A 25,152-nucleotide genomic window follows, 5' to 3' on the forward strand; every position below is an offset into this window, starting at 1 on the left:
CAACAATGGTAAATGTAGTTTTGGGTGTATTACCTTGAGTAAGTCATTTTACCTCTCTGAGCCTCTCTGAGTCATTTTATAGTCTTTCAGAGCCATAAGGACCCCTTAGCAGAATGCCTGCTCACAGGATTTCTATCGTTATTGTCATCAAGTGATAGGAATCCAGTGGGCACCCACACACACCTCACCTTTGCCCCAGTGATGCTCTGTAGGCTCTCACTTGGGGGTCAGGGACCATGTGATGGTAGTCATGGGACAAGGAAGAGGGTCAGCTGCCAGAAAGTCACAGTCTGGCGAAAGCCAGACAGCCAGGACTCTAGTGCTGTCCCCTGAGTACAAATGTGCTGACAGCTGCCATCCCAGGAAGAAGGAAAAGGGAGAGGAAACGAAAGACTTGGCATCTGAACCACGCTTAGAAAGATGACCCGGAGATCAGCCCAAACAGTGCTACAGCCTCCAAGACAAGCCTGGGAAAGTATTTCTGGGCCCAAGAGGCCCATAAGCAGAAGTGTGCTGAGGGATGGGAGAAATGCCGAGAAAAGTAGCTTAAGACAGACCTACAGTCAAATAGCAAAATGACTCCATGTTTCAGATACAAAATACCGGTGAATAAAGCACAAAAAGAAACAGACCCGGAAAGATCTAGTCAAGATTAAAGTAAGCGAGGCCTCTTTGTGAACCAGACACAAACAGAAGTGGTGAATAGGGAGCCACAGGGATCTGCCCTGGGTCAAGGGCAGAGCTGGTGGCCGAGCACTTCCCTTCTGTGGGGCAGCAGGAAATGAAAGCACCCATGTGTACCAGCCCCATGGAGGGCCCTCAGGATGCCCAGTAAAGGGGAAGATGAGCAGACCCACCAGGCCGCCAGGCCACATCTCTATTCCTAGAACGCAGCTGGGCAGTCTTGCATGTGAGCACAGGATCAAGAACCGCCTGAGGAATGGACGGCGTGGAGTTGGTTGTGAAAGTGCGAAATGGAAACAGCCTAATTGCTGCATAGGAAAAGGGCAGGGGCGCCTGGGTGGCTCAGTGGGTTAAGTGTCTGACTCTTGGTTTCTGCTCAGGTCATGATCTCGAGGTTCGTGGGACCGAACCCCTGGATGGACTCTGCACTGACAATGCAGGGTCCTGCTTAGGAGCCTGCTCTCCTCACTCTGCCCCTCCCCGGCTCATGGTCTCTGTCTCTCTCAAAATAAACAAACCTTGGAAAAAAAAAAAAAAGGAAAAGGGCAAAATCAGTGGTGGTGTATTCACACAGTGGAATCTTCTCCAGCAGTTAAAATGGGTGAACTAGAGCTATGTGTATCAGTGTGGACAGTTCTGGCCAAAGCACGTGATGTGGCTATGCATGGTCCTGGGGGTGGGAAAGTAGACCCATCCCCCCAAGGAAGGATGCTGCTGTCAACGAATGGTTTTTCAGTCTACCACAGTATTCAGAGAGAGAGGAGCAAGGTCACTTCAGACTACGACCAGTGTCAGGGATAAATCAGGGAGATGTGAGAAGGTGACTTGACAGGGTGCTAATTTATATTAGGTGTGTCAGAGAAGAACCTGCCCCTTATTTCTCTTGTTTAAAATTATCTTCTGGGGGTGACTAACTGGCTCAGTCAGTTAAATGTCTGACTTTTGATTTCGGCTCAGGTCATGATCTCACGGTTCATGGGTTCAAGCCCCTAGTCAGGCTTTGCACTGGCAGTGCAGAGCCTGCATGGGATTCTCTCTCTCTCTCTCTCTCTCTCTCTCTCTCTCTTCCTCTTTCTCTGCCCCCTCTTCTCTCTCCACCCCCAAAATAAATAAATAAACATTAACTTCGATTTCCAAACTGTTCACTGGCAGTTGAGGGGCTACATCATCTGGTGGCCAATTCAGACAAGTTCTCTGACAAATATTTGGAGGAAAGCCTCAGAAATAAGAGCAGGAACTAGAAACCAGTGCCCAAGAGAGCTGAAACTCAGTAACTTGCCTACATTTGTTAGTTAGGCTAACGTTCTCCTTCTGGCAGATGAGTCCTTAGAGTAGAAAGAGTTTGTGCACCTGTATTTGGGAACATCAAAGAGGGAGCTGGTCTCATTCCCAGATCAGGTTTAGGGGCTGGGGAGAAGAAGATTTCGAGGGTGAGGTGGGTGGGGGCAGCAAGTGAGGAAGACAAATGGGAAGGCCAGGTAGAGATGCTCCAAAAGAACAGCTATAGAGTGGCAGGTGACCCCAGGAAGAAGCAGAGCATTGGTGGAAGAATGGCTTCCAGAAAGAATGAGATGAGGACTGCTAGATCCAGAAAAATGGGGCGGGCGGAAGAGATGGCTCTTCAGTGTGGTAAAGGAGCAAGTTTATAGTGAATGCGGATGGTGAAGGTAGGAGGAGATTGTGTTCTGGTTGGAACCTCAGAGGCAGTGGGGTTTCAGAAATAAAGAGTCTAGAGTGTGGTCCAGTATATGAGCAACGATGGGAAAAGAAAGGACTAAAGTCAAGTAGATCACAGAACTGAGCCCCAGGATGGGGAGGCTACTCACAGGGACAAGAAGTAGGATGGAGAAGGGGCTGAGCCACGGGCTGAATTGCACAGTGAGTTTGTGTGCGCAGGGAGAGTCTTGGAGACCAAAGGGGTGTGAGGATAAAGCTGTCTGAATGGGGTATTAAAGAATGAGAGGGGTGCCTGGGTGGCTCAGTCGGTTAAGTGTCCAACTTCAGCTTAGGTCATGATCTCAAGGTTCATGGGTTCATGGGTTTGAGTCCCACATTGCGCTCTCTGCTGACAGCTCAGAGCCTGGAGCCTGCTTCAGATTTTCTCTCTCTCTCTCTCTCTCTCTCTCTGCCCCTCCCCTGCTCACACTCTGTCTTGCTCTCTCTTTCAAAAATAAATTTTAAAAACCCCACAAAGACAAAAAACAAACAAAAAAATGAGAATGAAGGCAGAGGGAAGGGCATGAGCGAAGGCACAGAGTCATGCAGCAACATGGTGTGTGCAGGAATCGAGGGCCAGGAATGGGTATGATGGTTGACAAACCAAACTTTGGGGTTTGGATTTATCCTCAAAGAGATAGGGGCCTGCTCATTTCTCCTATTCCTATACTCATAATTTTGGGATGTCTCCAGATACATCTTTGGATCTGCTCTCTACCTGCCTTCATTTCTTTGGTGACCACATAGATTCTCAAAGCTGACAACTTCCAAGTTTACATCTCCAGGCTCATATATTTATACAAGGCCAAAACCTTAGGGGTGGAGGTGGGGTGGGGAGAGGAAACTGGGCCAATGGGCTTTACCCACCAGAGTCTGTTTTTCAGGTTCACCTGTCATTAGTTCTCTGCCCTCTTCCCCATTAGACGGTAGAAAATCAATTTGTATTAAAGCTGAAGGGTAAATGAAAAATCAATTTATTAATTTTAGGAGACAATAGACCTTTAAGTATTTATTTTTTGCCTGTTTTTTCAAAAATATATTTTTGAAAATTCATTTTTTTAATTTTAAATGTTTATCTATTGATTTGTTTTATAATTGATTTATTTATTTTGAGAGAGAGAGAGAGAGAGAGCTGGGGAGGGACAGTGAATGAGAGAGAATCCCAAGCAGGCTCCGCACTGTCAGCGCAGAGCCTGATGTGGGGCTTGAACCCACTAACTATGAGATCATGACCTGAGCCTAGATGAGGAGTCAACCAATTAACTGACTGAGCCACCCAGGTAGCCCTATTTATTGATTTTTGAGAGAGAGGGAACACAAACAAGGGAGGGGCAGAGACAGAGAGATACAGAATCTGAAGCAGGCTCCAGGCTCTGAGTGGACAATACAGGGCTGGATGTGGGGCTGGAATGTATGAACCACAAGATCATGACCTGAGCCAAAGTCCCACACTTAACCAACTGAGCCCCCCAGGTGCCCCTATTTATTTATTTTGAGAAAGAGAACATGGAGGAGGGGCAGAGAGAGAGAGGGAGAGAGAGAATCCCAAGCAGTCTCCGCACTGGCACTGACCTCGCTGAGTCTGAAGCAGGGCTCAAATTCACCAAATTAGATTATGACCTAAGCTGAAGTCTGATGCTTAATTGAGCCACCCAGGCGCCTCTGCCTGTTTGATTTTAAAAAAGCATTTATCGGGGCGCCTGGGTGGCGCAGTCGGTTAAGCGTCTGACTTCAGCCAGGTCACGATCTCGCGGTCCGGGAGTTCGAGCCCCGCGTCAGGCGCTGGGCTGATGGCTCGGAGCCTGGAGCCTGTTTCTGATTCTGTGTCTCCCTCTCTCTCTGCCCCTCCCCCGTTCATGCTCTGTCTCCTTCTGTCCCAAAAATAAATAAAAAACGTTGAAAAAAAAAAGCATTTATTGGTTTGATTAAAAGAATAATGTTATGTTCATTGCAGGAAATTTCAAAAAACTCAAAAAAGTATGAGAAACAAAATGGAAATTATCTATAACACCAGTAATGCTTCACATCTATCTGTATTTCTGCGGATACAATATTTTGATCATACTGTATGTACTTTTGCATCCTACTTTTCTTGTTTTTATATTGTGAGAAAAAAAAAAAACCTTTAAATCTTGTCAGCTCCTAAAATATATTTTATTTTTACTATTCTGGGGACTCTGTTGGCAGTATGAAGGCCCATTATTAGGTTGCTTTGTTAAGTATAAAATCAGCAAAAAGTAAAAAAAATAGTAATTTTAAGAATCAGGTAACTGTACAAACAATTTTATCTAGACCAGGTTACTGGGGCCATAAGCCCCCTCTCCTTGCATCTTTATGATCCCACAACGCCAACTGGGAGCCCTGAGGCCCTGGTTAGAGGTTTGGGGCTCAGGTGACGGTAGCTGGAGGCCCACGGTCAAGGCTACGGCCGCGGGGTGCACGCCACTAGGCACCGCAGAGACTTCGCCTGGGCTCACGGGCTGTCCGGCTGTTTCCCTGGGTCCCGCTCTGGCCGCAGCCCCGGACCGACCGCCCCGGGCGGGGGAGCAGTCTGACCGGGGAGGACAAGGCGGCGGGGCGGGCGCAGAGCCAGGGACCTCTGCCTTTCAGGACGGGGGCTGGAGGCTCAGGGTCCCTTTCCCCTGAGGGCCTAACCTCGGGCTCCCCGCCGGCCCACCCCCATCCCCGCCGCGGCCCTGTGGCCAGCAGACAGTGGCGTCCCTGCGGCCCCAGAACTCCTCCGGACCGGGCACTCGCCCTCAACCAAAATGGCGCGGGAGGCCTCAGGTGGGGCACGTGACTTCGTGCGCCGCCCCGTCCGCCTCCAGCGCCGCTCCGAGCCCAGCGGTAAGCGGCTGGCTGTGGGCTGCCACGCGCGAAACATGCTCCGGGGGCCGGCGGCGGTCTGGGCGGCGCTCGGCCCGCTGCTTTGGGCCTGCGGGCTGGCGCTGCGGGGCGGGATGCTCTACCCCCGGGAGAGCCCGTCGCGGGAGCGCAAGGAGCTGAACGGCCTCTGGAGCTTCCGCGCCGACTTCTCCGAGAACCGGCGCCAGGGCTTCGAGCAGCAGTGGTACCGGACGCCGCTGCGCGAGGTGCGGGCCCAGCGGGGGAGGTGGCAGGGAGCCTTCCTCTGAGGTCTCGGAGCTGTCGGCCAGGAGGAGGTTAAAGCTGGACGGCTTTGGAGGCGTGGGATCAGACGACGGGGAGAGGGACTGCGAGGGAGGAAACGGGTGGAGGGCCGGCCCGGACGTCCGGGGGGCGGCGGGGCAGGCCTCTGCTCCAGCCCGGTTCGGTAAGGCTGGCTGAGCCGGACAGGCTCGCGGCGCTGGCACCGAGCTCGGGGGCGGGAGGACAGGAGGTGTAGGCGTCTTGGCACCAGCCCTGCCCTGGCGCGAAGGACCTGGGGTTCTGAGGTTCAGAGAGAGGACGGGGCTTGGCACCCACCCGGCCAAGGCCTCCTCCCCGGCTCTCCCCTCTGACTTGGGTGGTGTCGGCGGGAAGTGGTGCTGGGCCTGTGTGCCCACTGGCCCTCTCTTCTCTCCTAGATCCTCTTTTCTCAGTCTTTGCCATCCGTTCCTCAGGGGAGGAAGAACTGGGTGCCGGGCTTGTGCCCCACTCACAGTTTCCTCAGCAGAGCAGCCCCTGCCCCCACCAGCTTCCTCCCCGGGGCAGTCGGTTGTCTTCCTCTTAGGGTCTGGTCTGAACAGATCCTCTTGCCTCTGCCTGGGTTGTGGGCTGGGCTCGCCCTTGTCCACAGACTGCCCTGAGAGGGAGCTGGCTGCCCCCCAGCCCCAGACACAAACCATGCTAGCAGGAGGATCTCTTACCAAGTTATACATCCATTCAGCCAACGTTTTTTGAGTCTTTTACATGCAGGGCTGTGCCAGACCCTGGGATACAGCTGTGAGGGACAGAGGAAATCCCACAGACAGGACGTCAGGAAGGTCTTCCCCAGGCTGCTTCCAGGCTCACGAGCTGTCCTGCTGGTGCCTAGCCTTCTACTGGAGATGTTCAGGGGATGCCCTGTCAGGCTCAGGCTCACCCAGTTCTGCCAGGTTGTCAGAAGGCAGTATCCCATGGGCCCCCAAAGGCCTTCCCTGACCATCCCTGCCACCCTCCACACTCTCTTCATAGAGCCGATCACCTGACAGCGGAAGCCTTGCTCACGGTTTTATTCCTAGCACCCAGAACAGCATTGTAGGTATTCACTGCACACCGTTGATCGAGTGACTGAGTGACCGCTGTCTGCTTCGTGGAGTTGTGCGAATTAAATGAGCTCCATAAACGGCATCAGTCAGTTGCTGGCAAAGAATAAGAATGGTGGGGTGGCCTGGAATCCCGGGGCCCAGGGGAAGTCATCTTACCCAGCCTTCTTCCTGCAGGCCAGGTGGCTGGGGGACGTGGCCCCTGGGGAAGGGGGTTGCCTGGGTCCTGGTCCTCCATTCCTAGGTGGTCCGGACCTGATCCCAGCCCTTCTTTCCTCAGTCGGGCCCCACCCTGGACATGCCGGTTCCCTCCAGCTTCAATGACGTGGGCCAGGATAGGCAGCTGCGCAGCTTTGTCGGCTGGGTGTGGTACGAGCGGGAGGCGACCCTGCCCCAGCGATGGACTCAGGACCTGGGCACCAGAGTGGTGCTGAGGATTGGCAGCGCCCACTACTATGCCATTGTGGTGAGTACAACAAGCATCGGGCAGGGCGAGTGGTCAGGTGCAGTTGCTGAGCAGCCTGGGGCTGCCTTGGGGTGTGTGGTTCCCAGGGGTCACCTGATAGCCTGCCTCCTGGGGTGGACTGGGGGGGGGGTACACCCATGTCCCACACTGGGGTTGGTGCCCTGGGTCGGGGGAAGGTTGCCTGATCTGTTCAGCTGGAGCTTCATTCCTCCATTCCTGAGGCAGGGGGCGGCTGGCGGGGCCCTGAGCCCCCACATACGACACTTCTGTGTGAGGGAGTGCCTGCGATGGCCGCCCTGACTTGCTGTTCCTCCCCGTATCTCTCTGTCTGCAGTGGGTGAATGGGGTCCACGTGGCAGAGCATGAGGGGGGCCATCTCCCCTTCGAGGCTGACATCAGCAAGCTGGTACAGAGTGGGCCCCTGGCCTCTTGCCGCATTACCATTGCCATCAACAACACGCTCACCCCCCACACTCTGCCGCCAGGGACCATCCTCTACCAGACGGATACCTCCAAGTGAGCGGCACCCTGCTCCCCCCTCCACCCCACTCCCCACCCTGCCGACTGGTCTTCCCACTAGGGGCAGGGTGGCCCTAGCAGAGGTGAGGCCCTGGCTCTGGGAGGCCAGGGAGACATGTGAGCTGAGGTCAGAGTATCAGAGCAAGGTCCAAGTTGGCCATTGTTCTCCCATCCTAGGTATCCCAAGGGTTACTTTGTCCAGAACATAAACTTTGACTTCTTCAACTATGCGGGGCTGCATCGGCCCGTGCTCCTCTACACCACACCTACCACCTACATCGATGACATCACCGTCAGCACCAGCGTGGACCAAGACACTGGTAAGGGCTCCCTGCAGGAACTTCCCTCAGCCAGGCCCCAAGTGGCTCTGCTCCCTGTTTGGAAAGATGCTCCAGGAGAAAGCCTCTGCCGGCATCTCTTCCCCCTCGGGGTTCCCATCCGCCCAAAAAGAGCTGAAATCCAGCCTGTCTGAACTGGCACAAGCAGCAGAAATCATTCATCTGGTCTGACCTCCTTTTGTGAGGGAACGAAGCCCAAGGAGAAGTGGGGCTTGTGTAAAATCATAGCTCACGGTGAATCGCTTAGGATTCATGAGACTCTGTGTCCCTTCCCACTGTGCTGCCCTCGCCTCATCTCCCCTCACTGCAGGTTGGGCTCCAGAAATAAACGGTTGTTGGCTGAGGACTCCTCAGAGTGGTGGCTGCAGGAGGCTCTCTGTGTGACCCAGATCGTGTCCCTCCCTTTTTGGTCTGATCTTCCTTGTCTCTTGCAGGGCTGGTGGATTACCAGATTTTTGTTGAAGGCGGTGAACACTTTCAACTGGAAGTGCGTCTTCTGGATGAGGAAGGCAAAGTCGTGGCCCAGGGGACAGGGGGTCGGGGCCAGCTGCAGGTGCCCCATGCCCACCTCTGGTGGCCATACCTGATGCATGAGCACCCTGCCTACCTGTACTCATTGGAGGTAACGAGGTCTTTTGCCCCCACCCAGCAGCCTTGGCTTCCAAGGGGGTGCAGGACAGGTAGTCAGGTACACGTGGTCCTCTGAGCTTCCTGTCTGATTTTCTCACCGCTTGGTAGGGAGGCCCAGTTTTGAAGAGCAGGCACCAGGGGCAGGGTGAATGTTCCTCCTTGTTAATGGCAGAAGCTGGGAATTTCTGCATCTCTCTGCGTGCAGCCCCAGACGTTGGCCGTTGTGGTTCACGAGGGGCCTTCCCGCTGGAGGGTGGGCTGTGCGGGGCTCAGGCCAGCACGGATGCCTCACACCGGTGCTCGGCTTTCACAGGTGAGGTTGACCGCGCAGACGGCAGCTGGGTCTGTGTCTGACTTCTACACTCTCCCCGTGGGGATTCGCACGGTGGCTGTCACAGAGCACCAGTTCCTCATCAATGGGAAGCCTTTCTATTTCCACGGGGTCAACAAGCACGAGGATGCAGATGTGAGTCGTGGCTTCTGGGTTCCTGTGACAGTTGTTGCTCACCACTGCCTTCCGCGTGACCCCTGAAGCAACTGAGGGTGACTCAGAGCAGTGAAGCAAACTCCTTGAAACAGTTGCCGGATGGGGCCTGATGGGGCCTGTCCTTGTGCCAGATTGAGGGCCAATGGGGTGACCCTTCCGGGGCCTGGCTCCAGACGGAAGTGCATCTGGGACAGGGGAGGGAGGATCACTCGACTGTGCTCTCCCCTAGATCCGAGGGAAGGGCTTTGACTGGCCACTGCTGGTGAAGGACTTCAATTTGCTTCGCTGGCTCGGGGCCAACGCCTTCCGCACCAGTCACTACCCCTACGCGGAGGAGGTGATGCAGCTCTGTGACCGCTATGGGATCGTGGTCATCGACGAGAGTCCCGGTGTGGGCATCGTGCTGGTGTGAGTGCCCGCCGCCCTCCCTGCTCAGCCTGCCGGGGCGCAGGCGCTGACGGCTCCTTTTCCTCCCTCTGCCACAGCGAGAGCTACAGCAACGTGTCTCTGCAGCACCACCTGGAGGTGATGGAGGAGCTGGTGCGCAGGGACAAGAATCACCCGGCTGTTGTGATGTGGTCTGTGGCCAATGAGCCCACTTCCTTCCTGAAACCTGCCGGTTACTACTTCAAGTGAGTGCTCCCTCTGCCCTGGGTGGGGTCAGGGGTGAGACCTCAGCCCTTTGGTCTGGGTCAGCCTTGGGTGGCAGCGCTGAGGTTGGCTCTGGGGCAGGCATGTGCTATGAGAGGCAGCGTCCACTCCCAGCCCAGGTGGGGGTGCCTCCGTACATGGTCACTGCAGGGCACCAAGTACACACCCACCACTTGTGATTTCAACCCACTGAGCCCCAGTGTCCCTTTTTTACATCTGAAATGAGATCTAGGGTTAACTTTTTTTTTTAGGTTTATTTATTTTAAGAGAGCGCGTGCAAGTGGGGGAGGGACGGAGAGAGGGAGAGAGAGAGAATCCCAAGCAAGCTCTGCACTGTCACCACGGAGCCTGACAGGGGGTTTGAACTCACAAGCCGTGAGATCATGACCTGAGCTGACACCAAGAGTCACATGCTTAACCGACTGAGCCACCCTGGGCACCCCTGGAGTTAACTTCTACACAGAGTGACTTAGACACATAACTTCAGGTTATGAAAAGAACAGTGGCCTGGCCCAACTATGATATAGAGGAGGGTCGTTTATATAATTACACGTGAGTGCATGAGCCAACTCTCCAGAAGAGCCAGTGAAGGGGTCAGACGCTTGCACTTAGATGTGGAACCGCCTGAGAACGCAGCTACAGATGCTGACAGTGGGGGCATCGTTTTGGTGACTGATGCCACTGGCGGTGTTTCCTTCACTGCTGTGCATTTATGAAGTGGTGACTCACTCTAGGTAAAGTTCCAAGCCAAACCAAGTATAGTCTTCTCTCAATTTTTATGTTATCTCCATTCCTGGGAAATTTAGTGCATGTTACACCTGCAAAAACCACTTGGTGATGCTTTGGGTTCATTTCTGTAAAGTGGCTTTATGAAACTGGATTATGTAGGCACATGATTATAAACAGGTTTTTCAATGATATGCACGTTCTGACTGTTTTAAGTTACATTACTAGACAGGATCAGCCCATCTAAAAGTTCACGGTCCCGTTCACTAAATGCCAGTAGGCTCCCCCCACCCTGGCATTGCAGTGGACAGAAACCACACCTACGGGTGGTTTCCAGCAGTGGGAGGGTTTACTACCTCAGGGTGGGGATGGTCCTTGGTTCCTTGTCTTTCTTACAATCATGCAGTTGTAACTTGGCCCACAGAGGGGGATCACTTCGCTTGGCTATAGAGGCAGCAGAGGCCATTCAGTGTCGTGGAGTGCTGTGAGCTGAGCCGTGGGTACAAGATGCGGGGTTCTGAGCAGCAGGCCCACTGGGCAAAGCTCTGAACGTGCAGCCTGGTGCCTTGAGGCACAGGCCTGTGTGAGCCAGGGCTGGGGAGACAGAAGTTTGTTGTGGGGCAGAAAGCGCAGGTGTCCGAGAATGGGTGCCTGCAAGCTTTTCTGGGAGGTGGAGAGAAGGTGATGCATGATCGTTGGTGCAATAGGGAGGTGGCCAGGGAATGGCTGGAGCTGCCTGGGCATCAGGAGCTCAGCAAGGCTTCAAAGCTTCCCGGAGGCACACAGGTTGTTTCAGAGTGTGGCTCTGGTACTCGAGGTGAAGGGTGCTGTTCTGGCTTGAGGAACCGCAGCCCTTGTATGAGGAGAGCAGGGTGGGAAGAGTGTCATGGAGAAGGAAGCCAGCTGTGGGGACGGGGAGCAGAGGAGCAAGCTTGACCAGTGAATGGAGTGACCTGTGCTGAGGTGGCCTGTGACGGGTCCCCAGGCTGAGCCCCGAGCGCAGGCTGGGCCCTCTGTTGGGAGCCTCTTTCCGCAGCTCCTCCTTGGTGAATGAGACGAAATGCTGTTTTTTCTGAGTATGGGGGTGATTCTCCAGGGTCAGTTAAGTGCCCTGCTATTGTCTCCCAGAGCCCTGTACCGCCCACTTGTAATGGCAGCATAGCATTTCCCCGTGCAAATGTCTGGTCCCACTGCTCCTGTTCCAGTCTCCAGTGAGTGCCCAGTGCACACACAGCCCGCCTCCTCACACACATCCTCTACTCGTTAAATTAACGTCCACGTTGGTCCACGCCCCACCCGTTCCCTGTTTTCAAGAGGTTTTTCCGAGATTCCGGCAGCACCCAGCCCAGCCCAGCCCAAGGACCCCAGCTGTGAGGGTGGCCTTCCCTCTGTGGGGGTGGGATTTGGGGAGCGAGAAGGAAAGAGGCCAAGGAACGTGATCTAAGGCTAGAAGACCGTGTTTGCCTACTGAAAGGAGTCTTCAAGGTCGGGAGGGAGGAAGGGTTTTGTCTTTAGTTTTTGGCTGTGAGACAGGGTGGAGAGAGAGAGAGAAAGACGGCTGTATGAGGGCCCTTCCCAGACTGATGAGCCTGTGTCTTCTGCCCTCTGTGGACAGGACGCTGATTGCTTACACCAAAGCCTTGGATCCCTCCCGGCCCGTGACCTTTGTGACCAACTCCAACTATGAAGCAGACCTGGGGGTGAGCCTGGGGGTCTCTGTGCCACTTCTCTTCCCTGCCTGTCCTCTCGCCTTGCTCTGATCCTTGCTAACACAGGCTGCTGGGAGGAGCCCTGAGCAGCCGGTCCAGACGCGTCCCTGGATGGTCTTCAGGTTAAAGATAACTAGCTGCTTGTTTGCCCAGCAGTATGGCTTCTCAGTCCAAGGAGGCTGGGCACAGGGAGGTTTCGTGCGTTCTCAGGTCAGAGTCAGGGTTTGATGCTCCGCGGTTTAGTATGCTTTTAAAGTGGCACAGGTTTAAGGGAGCTTAAAGTTGTCACTGTCCAGTGTTTCTCAAACCCAGCTGGTTGTCAGAACCACTCAGAGAAGCTCTTTGAAAGGACAGATGCCTGGATGCTGATCTAATAAGTCCAGGCTGGCAATCTGAGTTTTTAAAAAGGGAACCCCTGACTGGAATCGAAGGGTCAGACAGGCTCACTTGGCTGGCTGGACCACACGCATCCCTCCCCACCCCCTGGCGCAGCAGCCCCTCGGAAACTATGTGCAGGGTTACACTGAGGCTGTAGATAGAACATGGCAGCAAGAGAATGTGTCTTCACCAGAGAACTGAAGGCCAGTCCTTAAGAGGAAAGCACTACAGAAAGAGAAAACATCTGCAGAAAGAATGGAGGAGAGAACGCAATGTACAAAATGAACTGGGAACACTCCTTTTAACATGAGCGACCAAAGGCTCGTAGCCCTGGTGTTTCCCTTGCCATCTTTTGAGAACAGCCCCTTCAAAGAAGCATAAAGACTGTGCCCAAACACCAGCATGGCACAGGCAGGCATGGATGTCCTCAGAGCCCAAGTGGCATATCCTCGTTCTCGTCTTCTGTGTGGATGGGGCAGCCAGTGCCTGGGCCACAGAGGGTTGCCAGGCTCACCTGGTGGGATGTGTGATCCATGTGCAAGTGTCCACCCGCGGGCACTTCCCCAGCTCCCTGTTTCTGCCCGCTGCTTTCAGCCACAGTTTGGAAAGGGGGTCGGTCGCTTGGGAAGGTCGGACCACATCAGCCCCAGTACAGGCTTTCGAGACTGGCTTGTGTTCTGGTGATGGGAGAGGCCGGACAGTTGGCTGGCCTAGCCCTTGCCACTCAGTCCTGAGCACTGCACTGTGTAGACATGAGGGGTCCCGCCCATCATTGCCGCTGCCCTCCTAGGAGGGAAGTTTTCGGCCACTCTGTGGCCCCAGCACCAGCTCACGAACGACATGGTTCACCAAGACCTTTGTGGGGAAAAAAACCGCCTCTGTCCTTCAGTTGGGAACATTTCCCAGGTAAGGGAAGCCCAGTGACAGGAGCGCCACCGCCCCGGGCTGGCACCGCGGCCAGCTCATGGGGCGTCTGCTCTACCGCTCAGTCTCTCCAGAGCCCAGCTACAGCCAGGTCAAGAGCGTCAGCCCAGGATTATAGACTTGCCTTATTCAGGTCACTTCTATGTCTGCTACACGTGGGAGCACTTAGATCATTTTCTGCAGCCCCCTGTTGCCTCCTGTGCCGGAAGAGCCCCCTGAGTTTGTGAGCCCTAATGCTCTTACAGTCTTTTGGTTCGTGAACAAGTTTAATGCTCTCATCCTAGGCGCCGTATGTGGACGTCATCTGTGTGAATAGTTACTACTCTTGGTATCATGACTATGGTCACATGGAGGTGATTCAGCTGCAGCTGGCAACCCAGTTTGAGAACTGGTATAGGACCTATCAGAAACCAATAATCCAGAGCGAGTACGGAGCAGACACCATTCCAGGGTTTCACCAGGTAAGTGGTGTAGAACATCGTTTATTTTTTCACTCTCGGACATTTCCCCAAGCTGGAAATGTGCTCCTCTCCCACCCGTCACTTGTCCTGATGATCTCCATGCAGTGCTGGCTCACACCAGCCTGTCCTCCACACTCGCGGCTGCCGGACTCGGGCCTCCGCCTTGCTTGCTTGGTCCTCCTTACTGGCCTTGTTTCCAAAGAGCCTCCCCTAGCTGCCCGAGTGGTCTCCTGAGCAAATCCGAATCTTGGAAGCCTTGTCATTGGCTTCCCCTGACCCCCACGCTAAAGCCCCAGTCTCTGGCCGGGGCAGTCAACGTCCTTTGCTCTCTGCCCTCTCCCAGGTCGTCCTCCTCTGCTTTCACTCCTGGGCTGTTTTCACTGTGCTTGTTGGCTTCCTGCTCTGGTGTGGGCTGTTCCGTCTGTCTGGAATGCCCACGTTAGCACCACATTCACTGACTACGGGATTCTTACTCTGTTCGCATCTCAGCTTAGACGTCCCCTCTTTGGTGAGGTTTACCCTGCCTGCCCTAGGCAGAGGAAACTGCTCCTTCTGCCTGGTCTTTGTGTCAGTGTTTCTCACTGGGTGCCATCATTATCTCTTTGGCCCCCTCCCTGACCAGACTGTGGGCTCCAAGAGAGAGACTGAATCCTATGTATCAGTGCTTCCCAAGTCCTCAGCAGTGTCCGGCCCTCAGTGGGTGCTAAATAATAATTGTTAAGGAAATGAATGAAATCTTGGAGCAAGGTTCTTTTTTTTTTTTCTGTTTATTTTTTATTTTTGAGAGAGAGAGAGAGAGAGAAAGGGAAAGGATCTGAAGCAGGCTCTGCACTGACAGCAGAGAGCCTGATGTGGGACTTGAACTCACGAACTATGAGATCATGACCTGAGCTGAAGTCAGACGCTCGGCCAACTGAGACACCCAGGCGTCCCCGAGGAAGATTTAATCACTAGCTTTTCTCTCTCTCTCTCTCTCTCTCTCTCTCTCTCTCTTTTTTATTCATTTCCTTCCCAAAGATATGATGCTTTATCTTGGGGATTTTTTTCATGTGGGTTCTTGAAGCACAGCCAGCCCCTCATCCCTACCCAGCTTCCTTACACTCAACTGTCACAAGTACCACATTCCTTGTTGACACATTTTTTTAAAAATTTTTTTGTAATGTTTATTTTTGAGAGAGAGACAGAGACAGAGTGTGAGTCGGGGAGGGACAGAGAGAGAGAGAGAGAGAGAGGAAGACACAGACTCTGAAGCAGGCTCCAGGCTCTGAGCTGTTAGCACAGAGCTCAACACAGGGCTCGAACCCATAAACCATGAGATCATGACCTGAGCTGAAGTTGGACACTTAACTGAGCCACCCAGGTACCCGACACACCTTTCTTAATATGCTTATCCTTGGTATGTTGAACAGCTACCTCTATGTGCTATATTATTCTGTTCATACCCTTAAATTCATCTTGCTTACACAGAATGCCACTTTACAAACTGGTAAAGTAAGGGAAAATAGCTTATGAAGACAGTGTATGTGTACATCAGTTCTCTGTTTTTGAAAAGGTAACCAACTCTGAATGTTTAAGAAACTCAGTCTAGATCTAGTGCTGATAGGACCCTTTGCAGTGATGGAATGTTTCTGCATTGTCCAAGAGGGTAGCCACCAGCCACATGTGACTCTTGAGGACTTGAAATATGACTAGTTATGACTGAGTTGACTTAGTTTAATTCGGTTTTAAGAATTAGACAATGCGGTTGTCTAATGGGTTGTTTCCATTAAAACAAAGTAAGAACATCTACATATACAACTTTGGAACCGGAACAAAACCTGGCTCAATTGTACCGTTACATTACCAGTGTGTCCTCGATAGCATTTCTATCCTTCTCTTTGGAAAAGAAAGCCAAGGCCTACAGGGCTTTGTTCTCTTGTAAAGTCACTGAAAAGCTCTATCCTTGAACATTTAAGATTTGAGTGCCCCTCAGATTGCCATGGGATGAAAACTGAGACCATCCCAAGAACCTCTAAAAGGTCATTATATCTTAGTACACAGCACACAGGCGCTCTTCACCACGTACTGAACGAGTCCACAGATGTGGCCTCTGCCTTCGTTCGTCAGGATGCTTCTCACCTGTCAGGTCCTTGACGTCTCCTCAAGGGAGCTTTGTGTGGCCCTTCTCAGCCCCACCGCTAGCCACCCCCTGGCTCTGGCTCTGGCTTTGCACTCTGCCAGTCACCCCCGTTTACCCTCATTACGCTAACACCTTGAGTCTTTCTTGTCGGAGTATAAAGCCTGCAGGGGCAGGGACACTCGCCTTTCTTGCTTGTCACTTCATCACCAGAGCCTCCATCCATACTAAGTGATTATTTGTCGAATGGACGGATGTGCTAAGTAGCAGCTGCTCACCCAGACCAGATACAGAGGAATTCGAGTTGAGTTCAAGTGAGTCACACTATTTCTCAAATCGTTAGCTGGCAGCTACTTAAAATGTGAGTTTTAAATTTATTATCTGAAGACTCATTTTTACTTCCAGTGTAGCTCAGCTTTCAGGCTGCACCGGTGAATAGAGATGGAAGATAAAATATCAAACTCTGCCTAGAAATAAAGCAGTTCCTAATTAAGGTTCCTTAAACAATCCCTTTTCTTTACTCTGGGCTACGCCACAGCCTGGCTGTATCTCCGCCCGCGCCTGAGTCCTGCAGTCACTGCAGCCCACCGTGGAGACGGGTATTTTGGTCACATCACATGGATCTTTATTTTTATCTACCATTTACAATTCTGCCAGTTCTGCCTCTTAACTTCACTCTTTGCCTTGAATTCCAGGACCCACCTCTGATGTTCAGCGAGGAATACCAGAAAGGTCTGCTGGAGCAGTATCATTTGGTTCTGGATCAAAAACGCAAAGAATACGTGGTCGGAGAGCTCATCTGGAACTTTGCCGATTTTATGACTAACCAGTGTAAGTGGCAGTTCGGTTTGCGGAGTGTACTGTTCCTCATTTTTTCAGGTTGGCCTTTTAGTTCAGGACATTTGTTTGTAAGAGCAGTGGAAACGAGGGGGAAAGCTCTAATCAGTGTAAGCTACGTGAGGATTTCCTAGTTTGGCAAGCAGCAATCACTTGCCTGCTTCCCAGATCATTTCATGGTAAAAAAGCAAACGGAGGATGTATTATCTTGAGGCAAAAATGACCAACTTGCCTCTGTCTGTTTCACAACAGTGTGTGGAAAAAGTGGACCTAGCGTTGGATTCACGTGTGGGCTACACTTATTATTCCAGAGTACGGTACAAAGCCCAGGAAACTTAGTATGTTTTGGTGTGTTTTACATCGTTCACTTGTAGGAGGCAGGTTTACCAAATGCAAGTGTCAAAGCGTTTGGAATGTGGGAGGGTCTGAAAGTCTTCGGAGAGAATACCGTCTGCATTCTTTCTCAAGCGGGGAGACGTGAGGGCCACTTCAGTGCCATTCATCGTGGATCCCATTTCTTTCTATACCTGTAGGTGTTACTGGTTTCTTGATATCCCATAAACTTAGCATAGCGATTTGGGGAGGTAAGGAAGGATTTGCTAGTAGTGGGATTTACAACCTATTATTCACAGGGAAAGACAAGTCTTTGGAAGGCGAAAGTTTAATGAAAAATTAGAATGGAAAGAGGAAGGTAGAGTAAAAGGAACAAGAACTCAAGCCTCTCTCTGGCAAGTGAGATCGACGGCTCCTGAAGTCTGGTTTCGTGAATGGATGCGCTGGCTCTGTGTAGTAAGAAATTAGCTGTGTGACTGTGGACAGATGATCTGACCCTGTCACAAGCCTGTAAGTGGGGATGAGCCCCCTGCGGGTCGATGTAGGAATTCATGTGATAAAGTGCTTGGCCCAGTGCCTGGCATTTGCTTCTTGTGGAAGGACCTTCCCGTTCAACGGAAGCTGTGGTTTCACCTGAGGTGGAGAGAAGGCGTGCTGGGAGCCTGTGGCTCGCTTCGCCTCCTTCCCAGCTTCAGCTGCTGCAGAGCAGCCGACCAGCCACTGGCAGTTGGAACCCAGCCGGAAGTCTGCCTGAGAGAGCTTTGAAATCTGGTAGATCCCACCGAGGCACCCTTGCCTGGTCAGGACCCCAGCTCCCACTAGGAGAGCCGTCTCTTTAGAAAAGCCCAGGCCTTTCTCAGGGTAATTCTGTCTCAGTCCCCACTCTCATTACCGGGCAGCTGGGTGCTCATGTTTCAAACCTTATTTTGCAGATAAAAGAAAAATAATTTTAGATTTTCCTCTAAGAGACAACAACAACAACAACAACAAAAATATACCAGGGAGCTGAGCTGTTTGGGGGAGCAGCAGGTTAAATCTTTAGCCTTACATTAAGTGGCCACTTCAGACCAAGCAATCCTAAGTTTTATAGAAAAGGACATTTCTGTTTCGTGCCCAGCTTGTCTCTAGGTTGGTTCCCGTTTGGCCCATCAGAAGTCATCTGAAATACCTTTTTGCCTTGTTTTTAGCACCGCAGAGAGTAATGGGGAATAAAAAGGGGATCTTCACGCGCCAGAGACAACCAAAAGGGGCAGCGTTCCTTTTGCGAGAGAGATACTGGAAACTTGCCAATGAAACCAGGTATCCCTGGTCAGCTGTGAAGTCACAGTGTTTGGAAAACAGCCCATTTACTCTTTAAAGCAAGAACTACCTCTGCTGACAAGAGCAGATAGCAGCCCCTCCTCCACAAGTAAGGGGCGACTTCCACAGCAGTCCTGGACTGTGCATGGCCGACTGGGAAGTTTCTGGCCCGGATTTTGTACTAATTTACCAGAAGGGAATGTCAGAGGTGCAAATAAAAGCTTTCGTAGTGTGGGAATAAAGAGTTGTCTTAAAAGTGACCATCCATAAATCCGATGATCTGTATTGCTGGAAAGCATCTGAAATTCTTATGTGTTAGGCTGTTTTCACAAACTTAGCTGTGTACGGACTCTTGCGAAACTTGCTTCCACACTCACACCACGGCCGGAGTTGCTGGGTGCAGACGGCACTTCTGTAGGACTAGCCTGGCAGCCCTCAGGCCCCAGGGCCTGTGCAGCGAACCAGGCGCGTGAGGAAAAGACGACTGCTTCTTCAGCTTCACAGATGAGCTCACGTCCCAGTGAATTTACAGAAAGCGATGTTACTGGAATAATCGACAAGGTCTGTGTACCAATTTCCACCAAGTTAAGCTGACAAATAAGCATAAGAAAGGTAAGAGATGAAGAATGTCTGGATCAGAAGGGAGCTCAGAGCTTACCAGTTCTTCCAGGACATTATTCCAACCCCAGCCACAGTCTAGTCTTGACAGAAATGGACAGAGGAGCATAAAGGCCCATTAGTGCCTTCATATCTGACTCCACTGAATGTGACGGGACCCTCTTAAAGAGGTCAGGCCTACAGACAAGTAGTCTAGGGCTTTGTCCTTTTGGATGATGCCACCTGTCTTGCTCCTAGAGGATGGTCTTATTCCTTATGGAATCACTCCTCCTCCTCTTCCAGAGGCTCCGTTAAGGCAAGTAAGGTACATTATTCCAAGATGGCAGAATCGGTCCTGGTTTAAAGTCAATGCTGTGGGGGCGCCTGGGTGGCTCAGTCAGTCAAGTGTCTGACTTTGGCTCAGGTCATGATCTCATGGTTTGGGAGTTTGAACCCCGCATTGGGCTCTCTGCTGTCAGCACAGGGCCTGCTTCAGTTCCTCTGTTCCCCACCTCTCTTTGTCCCTCTCCTGCTCTCTCTCTCTGAAATATAAATAAACATTTAAAAAAAGGGGCATCTGGGTGGCTCATGTCCAGTTGAGTGTCCGACTTCAGCTCAGGTCATGATCTCACAGTTCATGGGTTTGAGCCCCGCGTTGGGCTCTGTGCTGTCAGCATGGTCTCCCTCTCTCTGTCCCTCCCCCAGTCATGCTCTGTCTCTCTCAAAAATAAATAAACGTTAAAAAATAAATAAAGCTCAATGGTTTGGAAAAAGGCTCCCTTTGGTGTCCAGTCAAATGGAGGACCGTGAACCAAAGCAGTTAATACAGAACTTGATTCACTTGTGGTTGATTCACGTCTCAACACACACCCATTTGTATCCTTTCTTTCCAAACTCCAGGAAAGACAGTGAAGATAACTGAACCTTCTTTTAGTGGCCATCTTTAGACCACTTTTAAGAAATGCAGGTGTTGTTGGTTCAGATATGAAGTTAGGGGTTCTGGGGGTTACATGTTTGTTTTGTTACCACTGAACATGTTTGTTTTGTTACCACTGAGTTCCTTGAAGGAAATCAAGTTTTGCGTTCCATTTAATGTCAAGGAATAACACAGAACTCTTTACTTAACAACATTAAAAAAAATTAAACACTTAAATGTTTTACAAGTTAGGAGTGGTAAGGTCCATTTCCTAAATCCTGAGGTTCTAGAGAACGCGTTTGTTGTATTCAATAAAATATGGCTGAACTATATTTAAATGGATTCATCTTCCTTGCAGATGTTACCTTTTTAGGTGACTGAGTGGAGCATTCAGGGGGAGCTGAAGTAAAGCCATGGGCAAGATCTGATCAGCACGTGCATGTGCTTATAGAACTCTAAGCACTAATTCCTTTCTCATGAATTCTTGACAGCCGTATATATCATAAGCCCACACGCATTCCAGTACTGGAATCTCTTAAGATTTCTGCCTGTGTCTTCTATAAATTACATCTAATTTAAGGGAAAAAGAACTCAGGACACCTGTAGAAATGAAGTTACAGTATCAGCTTCAAGAATAGTTTGTAGGAAGACTGGATTCATTGCAGCTTTTTGATTGAAATTTAATACTGCAGTGTAAGAAGGATGGCCGTACAGCTTCCACAGGTAACGTCTACATTTATTTTATACCAAAAAAGTTATGTGCAACAAATAAACATTCTTACATATTTACATTTGTTTTTACCAGTTAGCAAAACTGTGTCCTAAATCTCTGGTAAAGAATATTTCTATCTATATTAAAGGGGAAGTCTGCCCAGTGAACTCCACTTTAAATGAATGTTTACTCCAGAGCTGAAAGCACTAGTAATAAATATTTTCGATGGAACATACTATACAGATCATACACCTAATACTTAGGCCATGCTTAATACAGTTTTATAACAAAACATTTCACCTTTTCTGGGCTAATTATTTGTAAAAAACAAACAAAAAAACCAAGTAGCCTGGATTCCCACCCCTGCCCCTTTTGTTTGATTGAAGGGTAGTTCTCACAGATTAGGAATCATTAGTGCTGCCTAAAATGTCTGAATAGAAATGTTCCACCAATGCTTGTATCTCGGGGGAAAACCCATGAGGGCAAAGGTTGCAGGTTAGGTATTCCTTCCCAATAGGTTGCCAATAATGATAGTGAATTTCTTGTTGGCATTTGTCCAATACAGATTTTCAAGACAAGGTCTGTCAGCATTCACTCACGTTAAGCAGTGGTTCTAATCTCAGTTACAAAGCAACTGCTGAAGATTACTTTGCACTTTTGCTGATAATCTTAAAGATATAAATGAAATACAAACAAATAAAAGCCAACAATTTAGGTTTAATTAGGTTTAATTTCACTGTAGTCTTGGTCCTATATCCTACTTAGTAGGGTCCAAAGATCTCTTGTACCAAATGGCAGATCTCTGTATGAAACAGTCAATGCTTTCAACATCTTTAAAAGTAATAGATTTAAAGAGAGGTGACATACACAAAGGAAAAGTAATTCCTGGCACACAGCTAGTTAAACCTGAGTTATTTCACCAGTTTACCTTCCTGGAAAGCACCTAGCTGAAATGCAAAACTGAATGAAATCCTCCAAATCACCTAGATGGCCTAGAATTTATCATTTAACCACAGCTTCTCTCATTTCTTCAAATGATATGACTACACAGTAAATAAGAGGCTTCATTTGTTACATACAACTTATTCCCAAAACCAAGAAGCATGGAATAACTGCAAAAAACATAAATCCAATTCCCCCCCCCCCCCCCCCCCGCAGTTTGTTCTTCAATGTCGGTGGCTGGTAATGTCGCAGTGTTTTAAATATTCAGTCTCAAAAAGTCATAACGATCCTCAACTTTTATAGCATGGTGTTTTCTCCTTCTTGGAGTGGAAGAGAGGATGTAGAGGGGAGCCTAAATTCTTCCAGGGCAAAAATATCCCAGCACCCACTGGGGTCCTGTTACTTACTGACATACTGGCATTACCCTGCTGTTACTTCAGGCGGCACACCTTCATCACTCGGTGAGAAAACAGATTAATTCTACTGGGCTCATAGGAATGTGGCAAAAAATTTTCGTACAACTGAAACAGTGGTGTTTCCCCCAAGGCTTAGGAAAGCAAAGGAAAATCTTGAAGGGTCTGGCTGAACGTTTTTACATTTTATCACATGAGAGTTGACATTTGCAAGAACACATCATCAAGACAAGCTTTAACTATACTCTGCTGATTGATACCAAATATGATGAAAATCCATTTGAAATTGGGACATGAGGAACTTATTTAGCACAACCAGTGTTATATATACCACAGAAGTCTTCACTGTTAACCTTTTCCATTCTAGCCTAGAAGAAAGAAGCAGTAAACTGCCTGGCAGACCGGGAAGCACTGCGATAAGGTGACCTCATTGTACAAGTTCTCCAACATTACGACTTGTTTCTCCACAAACACCAGACATCCGATCAATGCTTTCTAGAGTTCTTTAACTAGAAACAAGAACAATACACACATAATAAAACAGGCATTGAAATATTCACATTCATGGGAAAACAGCCTTGAAATCTGAATTCAACTTTTACAAAACCTGTTAAAACCCGTTGGAAGTTCATTACAATTCAGATTTTATACCTGCCTTGGGCCAGAAAAATACATTGCATCAATTAGGACAGTTAGTTGGAAACTGCTGAACAGTTGCTGACTCTACACAGTACGGTTTACAGAGCAGAGCCTGTCCCCTCCCTTCAAAAAGAAGGCTTATTAAAGAAAAGTCACCGGTCTATTTTTAACATAATGATTAATCTAACTGGAAGCAAAAACATTGCTACTACTTCTCAATCTAAGGAACAAAATGATTGTACAGAACCTTTTTATAGACTGATGCAGGCTTTCTACTTCATGGTAAGAGGAAGGAAGGACACTTCTGCCCAAGTTCAACACACAAAATATTTGGTTTGAGATTTAAGACAGAAGGCACTTTTAACATTCTGATATAAGGTGTTAACCATAGAAACATACTGTCACACTTTCATTTGGGTTTATTCAAATCACTCTTAAAACCTATGCATTGCGTAGTTACTAGAAGGAGTAGTGACACCTTTAGTGTATTTTACCTTCAGATATTTCTACCCGTACTACTCCCGGTTATGCAAACTGAGCAGCGTGTCAGCCCTAAAATTTACAAATCTAGTATGGACTCTAAAACAACTAGACATCCAATTAGTGCAGAATTAAACAGGAAATACTACAGAGCTACCCAAGAGCAATCCTACTCTGGAGCAACTGGGCTTATACTGGTTATTTCAAGGTCCTAATACTGTTTGGTCGACTGGCACCGATGTTAAGGAAGAATATCTGCATGAAAATTCAACTGCTGTAAGAGACTTTACCTAAAAATGCCATGTTAATATTTCCAGCTTTTCTCCAAAGAAATCTACCCATTTCCCCATTTTTAGTGTCCTGAAGGCCTTGGATGTGAAGGTCTGGTCACATGACTCATTTGGTAAGGTTATAATCAATCCAGTTTTATGACTAGACACAGGCTTGACTTGAATGTCCAAATTTAGTTTCTTCCTTTCTGAGGAAGGAGATGAAAGGGAACCAACTACCCTATTATTTTTGCTGTCAGTGCTGGACCCACAGCTGTCAGTACTTTTCACAAGATGCTCTGTATGGACTTACTATTTTCACTATTTCTTCGGTCAACGTTGAGCTGACAATTCTTCATTGCTACACTTCAACTAAACTGTACAGTAAGTTCTGCAGGGATGGATCCAATATTTCTACCTTTATTTACAAATATCACATAAATGGATTCTAGTTGAATCTACATGTTTAAATCCATCGGCTAAAAACATATTACATATTGTAAACATGGCAATATTTAATACAGTATCTATTCTAAAATATTTTCATGTCATGATCACATTTGTTATACCTGAAATTGAATTTATACACATTAGAGAATTACTAGCAATGGTTGCTCACTTTACAATCAAGGGCAGGGGGCTAGGGCTACATTTTATTATTTCAGAAACATTTTCAAAGTAAAGTTAAAGCTTGTCTTTGATTGGCTCGGCATATCCTTTTTTTTTTTTGTATCCATATTTAAAATGAAAGATTGACACAAAATAGCTAGGGCCCCTTCTAATTTATAGGATTTTATAAAATCAGTTTAAGATTCTCAGGGAAAGTGTCTGTTGTGAAGAATTAAAAAAAAAAAAAAAAACCGCTGCAAAATAAACTTAATGGAAAAGGGAACTTCAGGCCGTCAGTCCGGAGCTGGTCAGGCTGTCAGTCTTGCTTAGGCTGCAGCTGCCGTTTCCAGGCCTCATTCAAATAAACTAGTCGTTTGTAGTTGATGATAAGAAGAATGAAGTTCAGCACATATGTGATGACACAGATGATGCAAAACTCCTTCAGCACAAAGTACAGAATGTAGGCCAGGTACAATGACCCCACCACAGACACGATGGAGGACGTCATGAGGATTAAAGCTGCGACTGCACTTGCTGTCATGCCTGCAAGAGAAAGAGACGTGTGGCTCCGTCAGTCCTTGACAATGGCGAGAAAGTTTCTGAGTTAAAAGCTAGCACTCCATGATTTGCTGCAGCGTTGCAATACTGATTTTACTGCAAAATGCTATGGAATTTGAGAACAAAAGTTACTCATCTGTTTTATTAAGATTATGCAGGGTGACTTTTGCACACAGAATACCAGTTTTATAGCTGCAGTGTTTTTGATTTGTCAGTATTCTAGGTGAAGTATCACTTCTATCATAAACTAGCTTTAGTTAAGTCATGCAAAGAAAATATGCAGTCTTGTAATCACATTATGCAATGAGCCAGTCTGTAAAATTGACAGTCTCACCCCCTCCTAATGGATAAAGGAATGTGAGGACCCCAACCTTCTCTCCCAAGCAGGACACGCTTCCCCTGGCCTTTGCACTGGAGGCTCCCCATGTGTGGGAAGTAGAATTTGCTTTCCATGTTTAGATCAAATTTATCAAAAATCCGAAATGGGAGATGATTATACCAATATGCTGCTGAAGAAGGGGAAAAAAAATTGTAGTAA

General features: G+C 49.2%; 2 protein-coding genes across 5 annotated transcripts in view; one reads left to right on the forward strand and one right to left on the reverse strand.

The window, feature by feature from the left end:
* The first annotated feature begins 5,221 nt into the window (after positions 1–5,221).
* Positions 5,222–18,739, forward strand: GUSB (glucuronidase beta). Of its 4 annotated transcripts, none has more exons than XM_043559900.1 (12): positions 5,222–5,492; positions 6,886–7,071; positions 7,406–7,587; positions 7,768–7,910; positions 8,363–8,550; positions 8,872–9,024; positions 9,275–9,453; positions 9,531–9,677; positions 12,038–12,122; positions 13,718–13,894; positions 16,706–16,841; positions 18,368–18,739. In XM_043559900.1, the coding sequence occupies exons 1-12, from the start codon at positions 5,283–5,285 to the stop codon at positions 18,535–18,537; spliced, it is 1,956 nt and encodes a 651-aa protein (XP_043415835.1). In that variant the 5' UTR covers positions 5,222–5,282; the 3' UTR covers positions 18,538–18,739. The 4 variants fall into 4 exon arrangements, with proteins under 4 accessions (XP_043415835.1, XP_043415838.1, XP_043415836.1 ...); XM_043559903.1 differs by lacking the exon at positions 5,222–5,492 and adding an exon at positions 5,584–5,692; XM_043559901.1 differs by lacking the exons at positions 5,222–5,492; positions 7,406–7,587.
* Positions 18,740–20,710: 1,971 nt separating this feature from the next.
* VKORC1L1 (vitamin K epoxide reductase complex subunit 1 like 1) overlaps positions 20,711–25,152 on the reverse strand; it is a 65,166-nt gene continuing 60,724 nt past the window's right edge. Inside the window, exon 3 of the mRNA XM_043559905.1 lies at positions 20,711–24,599. Within this exon, the coding sequence (XP_043415840.1) occupies positions 24,373–24,599 (227 nt within the window). The 3' untranslated portion in view covers positions 20,711–24,372. The remainder of the gene's footprint in view (positions 24,600–25,152) is intronic.

Source organism: Prionailurus bengalensis, chromosome E3 (genome assembly GCF_016509475.1).
Source record: "Prionailurus bengalensis isolate Pbe53 chromosome E3, Fcat_Pben_1.1_paternal_pri, whole genome shotgun sequence".
Classification (NCBI taxonomy): Eukaryota; Metazoa; Chordata; class Mammalia; order Carnivora; family Felidae; genus Prionailurus; species Prionailurus bengalensis.